Source organism: Chlamydotis macqueenii, chromosome 1 (genome assembly GCF_036417535.1).
Source record: "Chlamydotis macqueenii isolate bChlMac1 chromosome 1, bChlMac1.mat, whole genome shotgun sequence".
Lineage (NCBI taxonomy): Eukaryota > Metazoa > Chordata > Aves > Otidiformes > Otididae > Chlamydotis > Chlamydotis macqueenii.
In genome coordinates this window covers 109,267,879-109,289,628 of record NC_141556.1, presented here as the reverse complement: position 1 = coordinate 109,289,628, position 21,750 = coordinate 109,267,879, and the positions used below count along the sequence as shown (strand labels likewise).

General features: G+C 37.0%; 1 protein-coding gene across 3 annotated transcripts in view; it reads right to left on the bottom strand.

Annotated features, from left to right (window-relative positions):
* The window catches only part of LOC147602243 (uncharacterized), a 235,535-nt gene that overhangs the window by 16,563 nt on the left and 197,222 nt on the right, over positions 1 to 21,750 (bottom strand). For all 3 annotated transcript variants that reach the window (XR_015260746.1, XR_015260745.1, XM_086764023.1), the window contains one exon: positions 15,549 to 15,597. Coding sequence is in view for 1 of the 3 variants with exons in the window: in XM_086764023.1 (XP_086620149.1) it covers positions 15,577 to 15,597 (21 nt within the window). In the remaining 2 variants the exon portion in view is untranslated. The remainder of the gene's footprint in view (positions 1 to 15,548; positions 15,598 to 21,750) is intronic.

The following is a 21,750-nucleotide window of genomic DNA, read 5'->3' as shown; positions in this document are numbered from 1 at the left end:
TGCTCTTTTAACCTGAACATAAGATGGCACAGTTCCAGCCAATCTGAAGTATGGTTTCTAGGCAGGATGTCAAATCCTAGCCCCTTGGGTTCCAGAATGATGGATTGAACCTTGAAAGCTGCAGCAGAGCAGCATATGTGATTTCTATACTGTATTTTGATCACTCATGAATATACTAAAGCATGTCCATGCATTTTATTAAAAGTTTCGGTTTATTGTTTTAAACTATCACTCAAAAAAAAAAAAGTAATTTTTTCACAAGGTAAACAAGCTAATACAAAAAATGCAAGGCTAATTTAAAGGTAAAAGAACTGCTTATAAATTTGTTTTTTCTTTGTTTACTGAAGAGGACATTAGGTAATGATGCAGCCAAAAGGGCACTATTTTACAAGTCAGATCTCTTCACACAACTATTGGCATAAACTGTCAACAAATTAAAAAAAAAAACAAAAGCTGTACTTTTTGCATTATCAACTACTGCAAGTATATAATAACTACTAATCTTTTTTTTACAACAGTTTTTGGCATGTAAATACACTGTCCAAATGTTAGACATTGGTCACACTTCTCCACCTGCTCATTCTGATGCTCCAAATGTTGCCATACCATCCTTTCCTTAATTTACTTTCCTCTCTTCTGTGTCCCTTTTACATTCAAGAAGTGTTTGCCTACAAAACCATAATTAAAACAAGAAAAGATATCCCCTAAAATGCCCCTCAGAAAGCTGGGGGAGGGTGGAGGATATTAATATCAGATGCGGAGACTATCGTGGAGTTCATCCTGACTGTGTGCTTGGGGAGAAGCTCCCTGGGCAGGCACCGTCTCCTGCTGTGTGCCATGTAGTGCCCAGCACAATGAGGGTCTCCAGGCTCAGCCTGTGAGGACCATCACAATACAAGAAATAAATACGCTAGCAACATCACCACACTGCACGCTAAACCCCACTGAAGTCTTCAGCTGACCAAGATGCACGTGAATATATACTGTAGAGTTTCCAAAATCAGGGCGGAGCAAAGTTCCTAAAAGACTGGAGGGGAATACACACTTTTAGTAGAAGTAAAGACAAAAACAAAGAGTGGAAAGTCAACATACAGTGATCTTATTAATGATTTGTGCAACTCAGCATTTTAGAAGCTCCTAATTTACATATTCTTCAGCTTGTTAATGTCTTCCTCCAGGACATATTTTTAAACATGGTATTAGTATTGTGAATTTTCTGCTTTTTCAACTTCTATGGTTTTACCCTTCAGAATCCTCTGTTTTATGATGACAATTAGAAAAAAAAAACTTTGATTTTTAATTTAATAACAGAGTTAGCAACTTCTAGCTTTAAGCATGGTTTTAAATACTACTATAGCTACATATTATCTATATATTTTACATCATGGAAGTGCAAATAATACAATTAAATCTGGTTAATTTGTGTTTCTGTAAGATTATTAGTTTAAAATATTCTATAATTTTTAAAGTTCTTACATTGGCCAAGGCCATATTATAGACTCACATAGAAAACCGAGGAAGGAAGGCACCTCTGGAGATCGCCTGGACCAACTTTGCTCAGCGCGAGGTCAACGAGAGCAGATTGCTGAGGGCCATGTCCAGTTGGGTTTTAAACATCTCCAAGGACAGAGACTTCACAGCCTCTCTGGGCATCCTGATTCAGTGCTAACTACCATCACAGTAAAAAGCTGCATTTTTTAAAATTGTTTTTAAATGAAATTGCCTCCCGACTTTTCACTGAATACAGCTGAGAAGAGTCTGGCTCCATCTTCTGTACTGCATCACACCACATCTGTATACACACCAGGCACATAATGTGTTGTATTTAAACATATGAAATTAGGATAGCTAAAGTTCTTTAGCTTAGAAACCATGCTTTCCCACCTTTCCAGCTAATTTTTAGCATGTAGTTGAGAGCACGACACCAAGAACAACAAAATAAGGAAACTAATCAAGATGTACTAACTTAAAGAAAAAGTAGTAGAAATCCTTATTATCTTAGTGTTCTTAATTTTGCTTATAAGTTTGTACAGAGAAAGCAGAAATGACAGGGTGAGATTCAGTGTAGATCCTCAGGGTTTAAAATACTATATTTTTTTTTTTACATTTCAAAGGAAATTAAGCATTGAGATTACTTTAAAACCTAAGGCATTTCAGGTGTGAAAAACAACTCCTTTAGTTTTTTGTTTGTTTAAACAATGCTGTGGACTACAAAATAGGTTTTAGAATTTTACTGCATTGAGAGTAAAAAGTAAACAAACATTTTAAATGTTTAACATCAACTTTGCTGCTACTGAACTTTTCATAAGAGCTATGAAGAAACACCTCTTAAATTGAATGCATAATTACATTGAAGTTAAAAGGAAGTTTCAGTCAATTTCAAAATTGATTCAACAGATATTTTTAATAAAGGTGTGGAAAATTAAGAATGTGACTGTCAGACATTACTTGGAATTTGGCTTTTGCAAATTTGTATTTTTGAAATTTGATTGATTCTATATGCAAGAAAATGGTTACCAGACAAGTTGCATCACTAAAGAGTTCACCTTTTTATTAATGTCATAAATCTATGTGTGTTGCCATGATATGCAGCTCATAAATAAATCTACCAATAGAGTTAGGAAAGCTATTAATTTAGCTATAACATTTGACATTAGGAGCACTACAGTTAATTGATTATAGTCTACATAAAAAATTATTTTGAATTAAATCTGTCAAATGTAAGCTGCTGCTGCTGCTGCTGCTGTTGGCCATTAAACTCCTTCACTCAATGAATTGCCGTGAACACACAACCTCAACAGTTGCCCAACAATAGTATGAATTTGTCTCTTATTTGGAATTGGATCATTTGGTATTTTAACTGGACAGATTACCAGGCTTAAGATCCTACACTTTATCATCCTTACGTTTAATTTGGTGCCAAACACTGAACATTTCTTTCTTGGTTATTTCATTCTTTGATGTCTTACAAAACGGAAAGTGAAGTCTTATTTACTAAAAGTTAAAGCAGAGAGGGCACAGCAGCAGCAACTCCTCCAAACTGCCTTTCCAGCACACCTGGAAAACAAAAGCAAACAAAGCAAAGACAAGACTACATACCTCTCTGCCTGTTCTGCCATCAGGTAGTCTGCTGAGTAAGGTACAAGCTGCACAGGTTGGATCGCAGACACGTAGACTACCAACGTTTCAGCCTAAACGTGGGCAAGTGAGCAGTCAGGAGAGAGCTTCAGGCCACCGCCAAGGTAAACCAAACAGGCAATTTTCCTCTGCTTGCTAGAGGCTCTGACTCAGGCTTTTGCTTATCACACCCCAGCAATGAAATTCTGATTCTGCCCAAGCCAATGCCAAAACTCTTATTCGACAGGGCCAAGATTTTGCCTAAGTTTATTACTGGCTTTATAGCAGTGACAAAATCTGATATCCTATTACCGAACTCTTAAGACACCAGCTGCCTTCCTCTTTAGGATCACGCATTAAGATGATGTTTTTCCAGTTATAAAATAGAGATTTGTTGCCATAAGAAGGAAACCAAAGAAGAAATAAAAAGGAAAGCAAAAATGAATAAATGACAACTGCTAACAGCACATATGCTCTAAGTACAACAAATGAATTTTCCAACGTGAAAGCACCAGTTTATTACCAAAATACTTCTTTCTTTTGGATGGAAACTAAGTTCTCTTTTGTCTTTTTTTTTCCTTTTTATTTTATTCTTTGTTACTATTCATGATCATTAAATTTCCTGTAATTAAGACTGCTGAATTAAAAACACATGGCTGCTGGTGAAGCCAATATGTCCCAACATACTGAAATCCCAGAATGGGATTTCCATGTTTAGCCATGAAAGAGCAGATCAGTTTTCATTATTGCTATAGGATTTATTAAGACTTAATATAGTACAGCTACAAGTCCTATCTACTGCCCTGTCACGCAGTTACTGTACCTGTGAGTAGAAGAGCTGCACGACTTGAAAATCATCTCATAGAGCATGACATTGTAATGTAAAAATCCTATTCCCAAAACGTGTGCTGGTTTTACTTCCAACAGACAGTCCATATAATAAGCTCAGGATATCCATTATTTTAAACTAAGTCAAAAACATTGACTTTTATGAGACAAAATTGAGGAAGCACAGTTGAAGGAATATATTTCTAGACCTCACTGGCTCAATAATTTTCCAGTAATATAGTTTGCCTGCCATTTCCACATTTCTATACAGTTTGCTTTATCATTTTGCAACTGTAGTTTATAATGCATTATTTACTGCAACCTGCACCTGTCAGGGTTTTGTTTGGCTTCAACTTCCACATGCAGACCTAAAGAAAAATTGCTTCTTCAAACAAATTTTTCATATCACAGTAATGAAATACTAGATAATTCCTTTCAAGTAATATGACAGCTTGTTTCAAAGAAACAGAGAATCATTGTGCCTAGAGAGAGATGCTGTCTAAAGATACTGTAGATACTTGTGCTCACAGCTTCTGATGAGGCCAACTTGCTATGAAATGACATTCTTCAGCTACACAAGGGCATTTCAGACCATGTCTGGTTTTCACCTCAAATCCTACCCTATGATATGTAACAGATTTCTTCATATATTATCTGGCTGGCATTTAGAATAATGCATTACAGTAGTTTTTGCAGGATGCTGTTTGTGTACTCATAATCAGCAGAAAAAATGAGGAAGAACTTTAAGTACTGTGTGAAGTGCAAAGGACAATCATTTGAGTACAATTTCCTTTTCAATTCTCTTATTTTATATGCTCAGGTTATTTTTTGAAACAAACTCCCACAAAAATGGTCCTTCTTATGACGAGCACTGCACTGTGTAAAGGCATCAGCCAACTTCTATATCTATATGATCCTTCAGATATTATATTAACGTTTTCTTAAATTTATAGTAAAGGCCACAGTGGTTTAAATGTTGGTCTCGGGAATAAAACTGACTAAAATGTATCTCCAGATACATAAGTGAGAATTTTGCAACATACAAACTTTCAGCAAATATCATAGGGCAATACAGAATCATAGAATCATAGAATGGTTAGGGTTGAAAGGGACCTTCAAAGGTCATCTAGTCCAACCCCCCTGCAAGGAGCAGGGACATCCCCCACTAGATCAGGTTGCTCAGAGCCTCATCCAAATATGATCTCTGTGACATAGAACTTGTTCTTCCCAGCTTAAAATACAGGAGAAGGATCATTGTTTGGAGTCATGTACCACTGTCCATAATGAAAGAGCGATGCAGATTTCAAAGCACGTTTCAAGACGACTGTGCACTACTTCAGATTTTGGAGAAGAGAGTGAGGTGGGAATTTTGAAGTTTGCTTCAGACCAGTTACAAGAATTCTCCTCTAACTTTTCTCAAGCTTAATAACCCACACTAGAAGAGGTCAAAACAAATGTCAATTATTTTCCTGTTGCTTGTCTTCTGGTATCTAACTTACTTCAGTTAAGAAGATGCATTTCCGTGCCCATCAATGGAGAGAGAGGGTCTCTTCCAGAGGGAAATTCCAATTGTCTATTTTACTGAACTGTCTTTTTACATTAGGTGATGGATATAGCTCCCAAACTCTCCAAGAATGGATGCCTGAGAATCATATCACAAAATCAAAGGATTCCAATTAATATTAATTTCTACTTCAGTTTGCCTCCACTGAGGGCACAGTAAGTGAACTCTATCTCTGCCCTACAAACCATAGGAAATGCTTCAGAAGCTACGACTGAGCTGTAAGAGCAAGGAATTAGTGCAAACTGTTAGGAAATACTGTGCTGCATGGTTAAAGTCAGATCTAGCTGAGCTAAAGCACTGCACTGCAAGAAAAACACACAAGGATCTATCTCATTGAATTACCTGCATAAGCATAACCCTGGAATAACTTAATTGAACAGAAGAACCTTATGACATGATGCCATCTCTTTTATTTTTGAAAACACTACGCCTCATAAACAGTATTGAAAAAAAGCTTTACAAAAGCAACAATCAAAGGCTAGTAAACAAACAGACAAGTGTCCAGTGTATGTGTGATGCAAAGGTTACTCTGCCTTTCCAACAAGGAAAAAGAGGCAGGAGCAACACTGGGAATGAGCAGTAGGAAGGGGCTGAGCAGAACTGACCAAGATGGAAGTAGAAGTGACTCCAGGATAAAACTGACATACTACAGTGTGGCATTAGAGTGAGTACGGAGAGTTTCAAAATCCAGAAGAGGAACTTCCTGACTGGATTTCAAAATGAAGAGGTAGCCAATGGAAGTAACCCATGCGTGATACCTGTACAGCTTTCCAGTGTGACAGGCCTACATGGCAGCATTTTCAGTGCCCTGTGCTTTTGAAGAAAGAGCTCTAAGGAAAAGCATAAAAGAAGCAAGTGCAGTAGCTAAGCTAGTAAGGGACAGAGAAAAACAGAAAAAAAAAAAAAATCTCATGGAAAAAAAAACATGGGAAACCCAAACAGAAGGCTTTTATTTCAAAACCAAATTCTTAATTTCAGGCCAAAGTCCATTTGAACTTTGGTTAGAATGTTTGTTTGCTTGCTGTTAATAAGGTGGTGAAAATCACTTTGTCACCACTTTGGTGCTCTCAGAGGTAAAGACTGAAGTGTTTCTCCATGAGTAGACCCAAATAAATGAAAAGACATCTGTATAACAAGACCACTATTCTTTCCTAACTTCTTCTCAAGTAACGTGTTAGAAATAAATCCTTTGAACTTTATTCTGGTATATTTTCCACCAGGGTCTGGTGCACACAGTCTGACATAGTCCATTTTGCCAGCTTTTGTGATATCACATTAAACTGCTGAGGAGAGATCAGTTGTTACAGAGTCAACAGAACAAAAAATTCAGAGTCTGTTTTCTTGTTTTAACTGTGAGGCTTTAAGCATGTATAGCTATCAAGAAGAAAAACAAAAAGGAGGGTACATGACAGGAAAATAAACAGAAAACTGCTGAACTAGTACTGTAATTCTAGGATAATGGGCCCTCATGTCTCCCCTTCTCAAAGGCCATTTCCCCTTCTGTTTTGTAAATCTTTTTTTCAAGTATTTCCTATATTTCCCACTGAAAGCTGAGTTTTCCTGTTCTCAGTCCTGCCTCATTACCCATGCTATGTTTAAGGAGGAAAGTGACTTCGGTCTGGATGGAAGATGTTCTGTGAGATGACACATGATTCACTCCGAAAGATTTTAAAAATTGTATATGTGCAAGCAATATTGACATTTAATTTGAGATTTGGGGGAAAAGGTATATTTGGGGTTCTTAGAACCAAAAACCTTGTTTGATATTGTTTTCCAAAAATGACACCTCACAGATAGAGTGAAGCAGCAGTCTTGCTTCTAATTTCATCTGCCAGTTATTCTGGTCTGATAGCTGTACGTCAGCAGCCTCTCATGCTACCACAAACCCCTGACTTCACTTTCTAGATTGCATCATAGATTCCCCACTGCTTACTGGCTCATTACTCATTAACACATTCTACCAAATTACTTCAGCTTAAAACCAATTTTTCAACATACACTTCTCAGCTGGAATGTTGCACATGTTTGTAACAGGCAAAATGTCAGAGACCACAGAGATTTGATTTGGGTATACTCCAGAAACTCTGGAATCTTACGTAGGATTATCTAGCTCCTTGTGGTGTCCCTTCCTCCTCCCTTTTTCATAACTTCAGGTCACAACAGGTCCCTATTTGTTTCCTTTTCTGCATCATAAGTCTGACATCTATTGTAGAGATATTCTTGTGGAGTTTCCTTCAATTCCCACCGCAAGCTCAGATTTCTAAATACTGATTCCTTTGATACTGATCCTCTGTGGGATTTTTGGCAATAACAATTCTTCTCATCAGTTCCTTAATTTTAAAAAGGAATATAAAAATAACTGTTTACCACAAAAAATCCGTTGGTTTGTGCTCAGAAGATGAATAATACTTTGAGTGAAACACAAGCCCAGCAGAGAAGGGCAGCAGAAAGGACAGATACTGCTTAATTCTTATATTGGCCCTATCATTATTTCAACTCCATTTATCATCTCTGAGGTATTCAAATAGATGTTCTTCAGCACCTCAGCAGACCAACCACACACCAGAAAATATCATGGTACAGACAACATCAAATACATTATCTGAAATCTGTGAAAAAAAAAGTGTGTTGAATTCAGTAGTAAAAAGCTGAAGGTACACCCTGGAAAAACCTGGGAGGAGTGTGGCTTATCAGGGATCAAAGAGTTTCTGGAAGGAAATAGGCAACTAGTAGGCAATACGCTCTCGTCTACAACTTAAAAGTGGACAGAATAAACACTGCAGAAAGACAAGTTTGTCTGCTTCTAATGCATGCAAAGATTTGTGTTTTGAGGTTTTTCTTCTTTCTTTTCCTTCTTATTTTTTAACCAAACCCAAGGGAACAGAAACCTTTCTACCCAAGAAGATAAAAAGAAGAGTGAATTTTCAAAGTCCACACCACTTAGGTGGATTTCACTGCTTTGAAATAATCAGTCACTGACCAGAAAATATCTTTTCCAAGATTCTTCTTGACATACTGTGATACTACTATAAATTTGCAACCAGATGAATTCTACCATACTTGCCTCCAACTATGGACTAGGAAGTATGGTGATCTGTTGGTCATCTTTTCATGTTGCCTAGATGTGTCTTTAACCGTAAAGAGTTCCATATGCCTTTGAAAGCACAATTTAGTAAGTATGATTTCAGTGCATGCCTTCTACTCAGTATCCTCACAGTTCCTATTATTTTTTTATTTATTATGGAAACCTGCTTCTACCTAAATTTGCTTTCTAGAATCCTTACTTTGTCCACATCCTTGCTACATTTTCAGACCATATGGTTTTTACTCCATCATGAATTATATTCTTGTTTTAATTTAGCACCTTCTTTCCTGTGTTCCACACAGTTAGATTTTCTTTTTCTTTTTTTTTCAATCATATGCAGACCACTACAAATTGTGATTTTCTTCATTTTCTTCAAAGAAAACAAGCATCTCCAACATGCCTTCTACTCCCTTACTCCCTCTATTTTTGTTGATGTTTTCTATTTGCTTGAACAGACTTGTTTTGGATGTCCTGTTGTATTTTGTCTCCAGCCTACCTTTCCTTTCCAGTTTGAGAGCTTCCTGGGAGACAGAGGCTATAGGTTTGCCTTGTAAGAGCACTGAGGCAGTCAGCGCTTAATGAGTAAGATTCCTGGTTGTTCAGGAGGAAAACAGACAAGTGTTTTTCACCATGTTATGAGACACATTCTGCCCTACAAACTCCTCAGCTCACATCAAAAGGAAAGAATCTGAACATTACTTTGAACACTTTTGATGAGAAATTACCTACCTACCTACAGAACTTCGATGGTATTTGATGTATTTGTCAGTGTCCAATATCCATCTTATTTTAAAGGAAGATATGTTAGTCTACTGCAGTTCTAGATAGCATAACAAGATTTTGCAGTTTACCATTTTTTTTTGCCAAGAGTTTGTCATTTGCGTGTTCTGCAAGCATGTTCATAGTATGTTACTGAATCCACTGGCAAAACACATATTCCATGTTCTTATCTTTTGTATGTGCAAAATGATTTGTTTAACATTAGAAACACATTCTCAGCATTGTATATGTTTGTTTCCTTCAGTGGTAAGAAAAGACAAAAGTAAAATCGCAACAAAATTACCACAATGCTCAAACTTCAATTTATCTTCAACTATCCTATAAGTACAGCATGTTCCTACAGGCACTTTCTTAGCCATTTAGGAAGTTTCCAAGTTGTCATCCGGAAGTTGAAATAACTTATAATTTGTTAGGGTGTTGGGTTTTGGGCTGTTTTTTGAGATTTGTTTTTTTGTTTTTTTTTTTTCATCTAGCTGCAATTTGCTACTAAGTATTCCCCATTATTTAAGCTTTACTGAAGTGGAGTGTTCCCATTGAGTTTTCAGTGGCATGTTTCAGAATGGATGAAGATAAAACAGAGCACAGAGAATTTGCTCCTGGACCAAGAACTCCAGGAGGGTTGTTCCTCCTCATTTCAGAAAGCAATGCAGGGATTCAGGCACTGTACCAGGAAACACAACTGCAAAAAGGAGTCATGATAAACGCTGAAGAGACTTCTTTTCCCAAATGTTATTCACTAAAGTAGCTCTTGCCTTACAGTTCAGTTTGCCAGACATGAAATATTAACATAATGAAAGAAGCTAAACTTTTCTGACCAACTTATTATTAATAACTAGAAGATCTGTGCACAAGTTATCCTGGAAATGTAAAAAAACTGTGTATGTTGGGGGTGAGTGGGGGTGAAGTAATAGGAGAATGGGGAAAATGATGCAGGGAATGGGAAAATAAGCTCAAGAGAACATAAGGGATCATCTAATCCACCACGCTTCCACAAGGCAGTACCAGATATTCTTTTATTTCCTAGCACATTTGGCAAATGTCTCCACCTCATTTAAACTTTCCTTGTAAATCAAATCTGCAAGACCTCTGATTGTCGTCATTGTACTCTGCCTCCTTCTTGCTGTACAGCGTCCAACGTGGGATATCGCGCTCCAGACTCCCAACACAGTCACAACTAAGCAGGGAGTGTCTCTGTCAACAGCAAATGTCACTGTGCAGACGGGCATTTAAAGTGAACTACTGACAGAGGGAGAAACTCATGACCTGTTCCTAAATGGCTAAAGCTCATTTCTCAGACATATGCAATATCCTTTTAATCATCTGAACTTGGAAGCAGTGCTAATAAAAGACTGGATAACTCAAAATAAAAAATTCCCTTAGTTGCATCACAGAAAAAATGCAAATAATAAATGTTTAGAACACATTTGCTCTTCAATGCCTCTCGTAGTTGAATCAGCACTGATCAGAAATAATCTCAATTCTGAAACACTTGATTAGCAAAGAATATAGAAACGGTCTTAGCAAAACAGGTGAGGAGGGGATATATTCGTCTTCAGCACTAGTGCCACAACTGACAACCCTGCACAAAAATAGAAGGCATAGTGCCTACATTTCTAGCTGAGAGTAGATATTCCTTCATACGAAATTCTCAAAGCAATGGCACAATCAGTTTGAATGAGAACTCTGTTAAGAGCTGTGTCTTTAAGCCTTCCTTAAACAACGCTGAAACATTTTAACAGGATGAGATTAGGAAACAGCAAAATAACAGGGCATTTCAGCCCAGTTAAATGGAGGATTGATGCTGGGAGAAGGCAAGTTGCTAGAGTCACACAGCCAACCAGTAGGACATGGGGCCTCCATGGAGACCACCTTTGCTTTCCCAAGGATTTTCTCTCTTGCTGCTGGTCACGCTGCAGTCGGTAACGCTGCTCTGACTACAGACGTGTACTGCAAAGTCTTCCCAGACACTGGGAGAAAACCTAAAGGAGACAAACGTTCAGGGCAGCAACTTACTGCATGGCTGTATTCAAGCTTATTTGCAGCGTAATGACCTGTGTGCAACTCTCATACAAGGGATATTTATAATGGTGCAACACCTACCGACCTTGAGTAAATCACTAAGCACCCAACTTCTGGTGGTTTCAGTGGTCTTATTTACGTGAGTAAGTGAGGCTTATCCACAGCCAAAGCCTTTGAACTAGATTTTTCCATATATTTCTGCTATCATCTACTTCATTCTCTCTCAGAAGGAACAAGAAAACTCATGGCTTGAATTGATAATTACTTAATGTTTCACATTATACAAAACCACAAGCACAAAGATTAAAGAAGTACAAAATACATAATATATTTCTCACATGATACACTTAGTAGGAAATATTGTAGATAATTTTTTTTCTCAGAAAAGGCTAGTTCATTAAAAGCAAAGTTATTTGCAAGGAAATGTGTCAATTCACTTATCATTTAAAAAAGCAGAAAGTGTTTTGACATTGCTTAAATATTCCATTTAGATATTTTCAAGATTAAAATCTTCTGGTTTAAAGTTCAAAACTACCTTTTTATTTTTTAATTCCCCCAAGCACTAATCTAGATATGTAGAAAAACAAACCAAAATCAGTTGGAGATGTCCCTGCTCCTTGCAGGGGGGCTGGACTAGATGACCTTTAAAGGTCCCTTCCAATTCTAACTATTCTAGGATTCTGTAAAATGAAATATTTCAAAATTACTGACATTTATTTTTTTTTACTATTTCAGATAGTAAAATGTTCTGAAACTTCAAAAAATTCTTGACACATGATAATTATTTCTGATCCATCCTCAAGTTCTCTAAAGCCATTTCATGAATTTTTTAAAAATACAAATATTTTTTAAAAAATATTTTGAATGTATCTTTCTTCTTCCTGATTTTTTTCATCATTAGGGATAGATTTTTTTTTAAATAGTCTTAATATTAAGAGTTCTCCTTTTTTTTGTAGCTTACTCTTCTCAAGGTCTTACTCAACGATTTCTAACATTATAGATTATTTTGTTATAGCAACTAAATGTGAAGCCACAGATGTAAGTAAGTCTTTAACTTAAGGGAAGAATAGGTATCCAGAACATGTAAGAAATGCTGGCAATGATCCTGATTTACAAGAAAGTATTAAAATCAACAACTCAAGGCCCAAGGCAAAAAAAAATATTCTAGAGATAAAATGAAACATAAAGCAGGGAGTTTCACCTTTTTTTTTTTTCTGATGAAATAGAGCGCATTGCACTTGTTGAACTCTGGAATTCTACCAAAACCAAGGATATAGATGTTCAGAAAAGGATGTCCTTGCAAAATTGGCAATAAATAGCAACAACGGTATCTTATATACATAACAGTTTCTCCAGTCATAGTCATCAACTCACGAGCCTCTTACAAAATTGTACTCAAGTGTCTCGTAGAGGTTTATACCGCAGAAGAGTATTGCCTCAGCTGTTTTAAGTACACTACACAGGTTTGTTGCACTTCAGGGGAGATGTATCCTTGATGGGTTGTCTCCTGCATCTATTTGTACAGGGAAGTTCTTTGCTGTCCATAAGCTGCCTTCGTCATGCCACTTGATGCACAGTCCCAGAAGACTTTTTGACATATCCTCCCGTCAGGTTGGCATTTCAGTTTTCAACTAATAAGAATATGATTAATCAACAAGCACTCAAAATTCTGTTGTTTCCAAGGATGTAAAACCCCTAACATTTAAATAATCTATATTTTCAGTAAGCTACTTGTTTAACCCATCTGAGCTTTTATGAAAATGGAACCTTTACACAAAAAGATTATGTACAAAACTGTGAGTTAGGTTGTGAGTCTGTCTGGGGCTGGTCTCTGATGTGAATAGCCAGTTCAGGGGAGTGACCACTAACAAGTCTTAATTGCAACATGCTGTGAGTTAAGTGCCTAGGTAGTGTTCATTTTGCACATTTTCACACCTGAATGTCTGTATTTTTGTAGACATTTCTAAGTTTGATGTTGAATGGCAGTTTGTCAGAACAACAACAACAACAAAAAAAGACTTATAACAGTTGGATGCTAAAACCCCACCTTCTGGGCAAACAGTGATTTAAATGCAATTTAATATTAAATGTATATGCATGTGTTAGTAAATACATACTTGTAAAACAGTCACTGGTAGCACAAATCAGAAGTCTTTATATCAAGATAGAACATTTATAATATATCCAGTCATTACAAGGTAAAAAAAAAAAATTGTCTGCTGTACTAGCAGGCAATATTGCTGAAGTCAGCATTTTCACTATGAAGCTATTAATATTCTGCTTATTGATTATAATCTATTTCATTGTATCCTCAAGATGCCTCAAGCACAGATCAGAAGCCACATGCTGATCTGGACCTTCTATCTCAGAGATGTGAGAGTGCTCAAGCCAGAACATTCTCATTTACCAGCACTAGGACTTTACCAAGTTATTATGTTACCACAGAAAAGAAGAACACATAGGACAGTTTCCTTTCTTTACTGCCAAGGTTGATTTTGAATCCCGCACTGAATTTATCAATGCCTTTGTAACAACTCAGAACATTTCATAAAGATAAGTTAATCCAAAAATTTAAGTACAGACTACATGTTAAGTTTTATATAAATAACAATTTGATCTGAGCAGTTGTTTTTCTGACTAACTCCACCTTCTGCAAAGTATTCCAATATTTGCGCACTTTAAAAAAATGTTTCAATTCTGCTTAGTCAAGAAAGAGAGATTTAAATGGAAAAAGTAACTCCTATGCAGAGAAGTCCAATTAAGAGGAAATACCCAGAAAACATTTAACTTACTCAGTGTCAGTGTTTTTCTAACATAAAATGTTAAGGATTAGACTCTCATTTGACAATGAATGCTACAAGTTACATCTGTGGAAGTAAGTAAAGGAAATAGATGGTCAGGCAATATTACACACAGTATCTTAAAAAATCTTCTCTTATTATTTAGCAGCCTGGTCAATAGTCCAAGACCCTCAAGTCAGGTGGTACTAGCTTTTATTTTTTTCAAAATTAACTGGAAGACATAGGTATCAGTAATTGGTGCAGTGCTAGAAGAAGCATCGTTAAGAAGATGGCAGGCATAGTGTTCTTCCTGTGTGCTTGTAAACAGCAGCAGTAACTAAATCTTCTGGAGTTGCAAAAACTTTCTTCTGAAACAGGGATTTTATTTTAATAACAACTTTTCTAGGGGAAATACTAGTTCTAAAGAAATAAAGTGGATATTAGGACAAACAGTTTGTCCTAAAAATCTATATTCAGCTAAATCAAAAGATCTGTAATATCCTCTCAACAATATTTTAAAGCCTAGCACCTTTTCTGAATTTCATTCTAATTTATTTTTTTTTCTAAACAGTCCAACTAAAGATTAATTCTATAAACCTATAAGCACAGAGTTTCTTCTGCTTTCTGTTCTGAGACAAATTAAAGGTTAACTTTCAGGACATCATGTTTCTTGCTGACTATTTACACATCTTGGAAATTAGGATAAAGGAGCAGAAATTCAATGGTTTAGGGTAGCATTTATTTCTTCACTGAAAACAAACAAAAAAGCCCAAATCTCCTGAATCTATCTGGCAGCAAATAAAATTGCTAGCAAGGAATCACTTCTCATGTTTTCACTAAATAAATGTTAATTTTTGTCCAGATAGATTTTGTGTATTTGCCACAGCTCAACTATGAACTACGCACAGAAAAGTCTAAGAACACAATGTAAACACAAAATGCTACTGTCTGTTGTCTAAAGACACCTCAGTTTTACAGCGGGGGTGTTGACGCTTCCAACTTTTTTATTACCTGAAAACCCATCAACAGCTTTATAACGATGAACGCAACACAGTTCAGTTTGTGTTTGCAAAATTCACGTTTAAAAACGGCAGATGTGTGCCAGCACATCTGGAAACCACTTTTAATTATACTTTCCTCAAGTGGAAAAGCAGTAGCTTGTACCCATAGTGAAGCTTTTATATCTGACCACACAAATGCTAGAAACCACCTGTGCTTTACACTGATTTTCATTATAGAGTATATCACATTACTACCCTATTATTCCAGAATGACATTTGAAGCTGTTGTGTGACTAAGCTGCAGCAAGTGTGGTCTTGAAAAGGCCTCTACTCTACAAAAGTGTAATAAACTTGATTGCAGTTAGGGTACTTACCACTGAGGATATCACAATATGCATGCTCTTAAAGTTGGCTTCTCTTGCTCTGAAAGTCATAAAAGATATACATTAACAATCATGATTACCAGCCTGGGAATTGGAATTTAGCAAACTAATGTATGCCCCCAAATGAGATAACTTGCAAGTATTTGGAATTCCTTTCCAATATTTGTTTCTTTCCTACTATTAATGCAGGAGTATTATAGTCAAATACTCTGCTTCTTCAGTCATGCTCTGAGATTACAAAAAGCAATTTCAACAGAGATCTGTCAGGCTAATCGTATTTCAATTCTGTCATAAATATTTTCATAGGTTGCAAACATTGTGAGTTACACGACTAGGTTGGGTTTTCTAAGTTTAGCCTCCTCCCCTACTCCCCTCTGCCCCACCCAAATGTAACAGCTTTTTCAAATCACTGTTCCTCATTTCTGGCAAAACCAATGATGTTTCAGACATCCGTGGAATACTTTTCTTCTTTACAACACCCTTTCAATATTTTGGAAGACTAATGTTGACACATAAAGTTTTATACATCGTAGTGGAAGGGAAAGGTTGAACATTTGTAACCCTCAGCCCTTGGGAGATCTGGCATACCCAGGAACAGATTATTCAGAAATGGACACCAGTGTGTGTAGCTTTGCACAATGTAAAGTACACAATTTTACAGACTATATTTTAAGATTATTTGCTATGCTGACCTGCATAATATGCAAGTTACTAAAAAAAAACCCAAACATCACTTTCACATAATTTAATCTGCTTATCACTTACTATGTTTGAAAGAAAAGCTTCCACACTGTTATACAACTAAAAAACTACATTCACCTGTCTTGTGTTTTCTACCTTTAATTCGGGACTTAAATTTTGTGGTAAGTCATGAAGCCACAGAGGATCCTTCATAGAACTGAGCCCTTTCCCAGTGTGCTGCCCATGTAACTTTGCTGCCTGCTGCCAAGGGCTCTGGGACTGCAGCTGAAAGAAACTCATCTCGCTTTGAGAAAGATTCAAAGCAGGCTTCAGTCCAGGATCCCGAGACTGCCACTATGCTCCCCCTCTACCAGGCAGAACAACAACCCATCTGTACAGTCGCAAGTACCTTGGCTTCGCTCCTGCCCTCCCACCGCTCTCCCCCCAGCGCTACGCACAGCCGCACCGAGGCACAGAAGCGTCCCAGTGCCGCTGTCTCACACCACCCAGGAGAGCTGTTGCTTCTGCGGCAGGCAGGACTCTTTGGGTCAGCAGAGAAGGAACAGCAAGATTTGCTTTAATGCACCTCTTTTTTTGGTCATCTCAGAGCCTCCCATGTAACACCTGGTAGGCATTTAAATGTTCACCCAACTATTATGCATTTAAATAACGTAGGGGGTGTTCACTGGGTTGTATATGTAACTTTCGCAAAAACGTTCGTAGTATTTGAAGAGATTGAAGATGTTAACAGTCCATAAACCCACTGCTGTAAAAGCATAACCTGATTTCACATCACAAATGTATTTATTATTCATGCAAATAAGGAATAATATTCCTCCTCCTGTTCTATAATGTGTGGTAACAATTTTACATTGCTAAAAAAAACTTTCATTCCTGTGAATTGCTTAAACCTGAAAGAAAAAAGGATCGCATTCCACTTCAAAATACAGACACACTCTGAGTATAACTCGTTAAAGGTTTTCCAACTAAATATACTTACAGAGTAAACAAAGACTAAAAACTCTACAGTACTCTACAAAAGATAAAAATATGCTTTTTTTTTTTTCATTTGAAGATGAAGGTATGCTGAAATTGACCTTACTGAAAGAAAATTATGTCTAATTATCAAAATGATAGACCTAGAATGTAAATTCATTTCATCCTGGACATACACTATCTAATGCAGCATTTAAAAAGGGATACACTAAAAGGTAGCTGCATTTTCTGAGCTCTGAATGAAATGGTGATACAAATCGACAGAATCAAGGTCAGCCACAAGAGTCATTTTTAGAAGGGGAGAAGGATGAGGGAAAAGGCTGCAGATGGGGAAAATAAGCACTCGGACGTCTGCACCTTTGCAACACAAGGGAGGCATGTTCAAGCCCTCTATTCAGTAAACCTTCCTCTTCGAGGAGCGCCAGTGAAAACAACAAAGCTGCCTGAAGAACATGGCAATGCCAGTCACGTTAGTGCCATCAGGAAGAAAGCAGGAAGAGGCAGATTTTGGCATCCTGGAGCAGCCGGGTCACAGGGTGCTGGATCCAAATAGCTGTGAAGTCAGGGGGATTCTCTCTGCTGATTGCAACGGGCCCTAGATCAGCCCCTTGCCATTATACATCTTTAACTATCCCACTCATAACACTGTCATCATGAGCTTAAGGATGTGACTGAGAAGGAGAGCAGAAATGTCTTTGAAGTCATGAAATACATCCAAGATCCTGGATAACTGCCATTTTAAAACACTGAGCTGAACGTGCTCAGCCTTAGCAGCAGGTTAACGGTCTGGAAGCAAGGAGCAAACAAACAGAGGAAAAAACCCACCATGGATGTATCCTCCCTGTCTTACTCCCTCTGATTCCAGGCATTTTGGGTGCACTGGCACCATATCCCCATAACTAACCAGCCAGGGAGCCCACACGCCTGCAGCCATACTGGAGCCTGTCCATCATGCCGCCATCTCCAAGACCTGCTGGAAACCAGCTCTGGGGCTAAGGGCTGGTGCTTGGTGCTGCACACACCTACAAAAGGGAGAACACCTGGGCTTAGGCACAGGGCACCACGGAGGCCAAGCAGGCAGAGGGATTACTCCCAGCATCAGGGTACCACCGACAAAGCCGCAGCCATTTTCCCCAGGGCTGATGTTGTGCCTGTTCTCTCCTATAGCAAACTGACTGAAAATACTAAAAAGTCTTTGCAATCCTATTGGTCCTGCCAAGGGAGCTTGACTGGCAGGACAATGCATCTTTGTTCTCAATTAAAAATTAAAAACATTATTTGGGAGCAGTAGTTATTTAAAAGCCAAGAGGAATATGATTTTGTTATTATAACCACGATTTGTCAATTGAAGCAGATGTTTTAAACTATCAAGGTATGGTAGAGAAACAAGAGAGAGGGAGTAATAACAAACACTAACAGGACTACACGTAGCCTTCATGCAGCCAGTGCAATTTTGCTTGTATTCTGAAATCACTATAGCATAATCACAAACCAAAATCATAATTGTAGTGAAAAACTACGTACGACGTGCTGATACGGAGGGATTTCATTAGCACATCACATTACTGGGTACTGCATGTAGTCTGCCTGCTACGTTCTCCTTTTCGTAAGAATACAGAGCAATTGTGGCTATTCTAATACAGAAAAATGGGAAGCAGAGCAAGAAAGAAATGGAGAGAATTTGCGTTAAATTGGATTTTCTTGTCTCCTCCTGTAGATTTATCACCGAGATGACAAAACATTATCATTAGCAGTTTATACCAAAAGTTAACATTTGCCCATCGTTTTCTATTTGCTCTAAACCACAAAGGTTGGAGCCTGTTATGCACTCCCCTTATCTTACTCTGTTACTTTAGAATCTAAGAGTGCACTATGCACATTAATCTTTCATGGCAGAGTTCACTGAAGTTCTGCCAAAATTCAATAATTATGTTCCATCCAATGCAGCAATTTATTTATCTCATGCTGGAATTTAGAACATATAGAACAAAGTGCTTAGTTTATATGAATGAACTGCTTGCTAAAAAACCCCTCACAAGACAAAACAAAACAGCCCTGTTTCATTTCTGAAGTTTTAAAACATGCAGTAGAATCTATTGAGGAATAAAGCTATTTTTACAAGACCTCATGTTTTCTTGATAAACTGAAAGTGTTCTACAATATGTTTAAGGTTTTTCTTTTTCATATAAGTGAAAGTATTTTATAAATACATTTGTAACTTTTATTCAAATGTATAACAATATGTACCACTTACACTGCACTACTAAAACATGAAATATTAATGTCTAATGGTCATTAGAAATGCCAACTACAAAGCAAGAATTTGTGTTTTGAATGGAGAATAAATTGGTTTATTGCACTGAAATTGGTAACTGGGAGTTCAACAGTTCTATGGAGTTAAATCTAAGATACAAAATTACAACAAAGTTAAGCTTTATAATTGTAGTCTTTCGTATGTTTGCAAACAAACAGAAAACATAAAGCCCTCCAAATAGGAAGATTAGAGATACATTATTCCTGAGGGCTGTTGAAAATAAAAGTACCATAGTGGAGAATAGTTAATAGCCTTCACTTTTTGTAGTCTCAGGAAAAGTAACTAACCCATTATTTATCAACCTAACTATAAAGAAGAAGCATTAATCTACTGGTTTGGGATTTAAGATCAGAATATAGTATTTAGTAGTCATTTTACATTTTAACATTGTTTAATGTTTAAATATTTATTTAACATTTTAAAGTTTATACTTACAAATACAGAATGCTTATTTGTCTGATGGAAACATGACTTCTTTGTATGTTCATATAGACAAAAGATTTCTTGGTGAAGGAAAATGTTAATTTAGTGTCTGCAATCAAAAGCCAAATTTATAATGCTTTAAGTTTTTAAGCAAGACCCTCCGTTACTTCATGTATTAGATTTTACACTTCAGGCATGCTATCAGACAAAATTTGACTCTGCATTTAGAAACTGCTCACAAAGTTTTTGGAGCTTTACTTGCTGTGATTTATAACACAACCCTTCACCAACCAAAACAGAAATGAAAACCTCTAGATGTAGTGCACTAGCATGTGTTCATTATTTCACAGTAAAACCTTCTAGGTAAAACTAGGAATATCACAGTAAAATATTTTAAAGTTAGTTTTGCAGTAACTAGATGTGTCTATGCATATTTTAAATATACGGTACCTAACCTAGTAACTCAGGAGAAATTACTTCCACGCACCAGCAAATAACTTCCATAACGATTTGCAAAAATTCTACTATCACATTTACTTTTGCACCCAGTATGGTCTTTTCTGGCAATGCTTTACACGAAAATAGGATTCAGCTGTGATGTAGTTTTCCCTGTCGTAAAAGTTTTTTAAAATCCCAGAAAAAAAAGCAATTAAGTCCTATCCGTTTTATTTTACTAATGTTACCCATCTACTTTTTTTTTCAACATGTTAATCTTATCTGCTTTCTTTCATTGTAAATACAATGTGGTACAGTTAAACTCGTAGGAGACTTTCGAGTATTGTAACTCAGTCTCCTGCAACATAACAATGAACAAAATCTCCCAGGCAGGTTACATGAAAGTACAGACACTGAAGAGTCTACAAAGCTCAAGTTTTTTCCCAATCTCTGTCTTGAATTATGTAATAAAGGAAACACATGCTCACACAGACACACATACACAAACACCTTACAGAAAATGCACAGTTTAGCAGAAGAAAGACAATACCTTTAAAAGCTCATTTTAACAGCAGGAACTACTGCAAAAGGGATCAAGGCTGGGGAGGGGGGTGGTAAGGGGCAGGGGAAGGTGCAAAAAGGCTGTTCCACATCAATATTGCTGCTGGAGTATGGTATTGCTTACAAGTAAACAACACATACGGAAAGAAACTCTCCAGCTATAGCCACAAGTGCTGCTACATACAATAAAAATACCTAACAAAAATGCTACCTAACGCATTTTGTCTCCATTGAACGTACATGGAAAAGACACTGGGGTGGAGTATACACGGTATGTAATAGGAGGTCCTTAATTTCCAATTGCTGGGTTGCTTTGTTACATACAGTTTAAATTCACAAAACGCTCAAGTGTACAATAATAATGTATTCACTTACAGTGCCAGATCTGTTTATATAATATCAACGAGGAATAATCACCCATTTATTGGCTTGATGATCTCCACAAGTTTCAAAACTCTGAGCACACTTGAAACGTGAACTTTCGCAGCTCCTTATTAATGTTTAGACTAACTCCCTTTCCCCCTTTTCAACAACAAAGGACAACCCAGCTCCTGCTCCCTGTCTCACAGATCAGACCCATACCCGGATTTCAAGGAATTTGGATAAATGCAAAGGCACATCTGAGATTTTCCTTGCAAACTTCCCCCCAGTGGATCCAGGCATGTATTTAAATAGTTATATTAAAAAGCTTCACTCGCACAATCCAAAGAAACTTCTCGAAAATGTCATTACTTACTGTTCACTGGGCATAATTTACTGAGATTAAAAGTTTAAAGATTCATC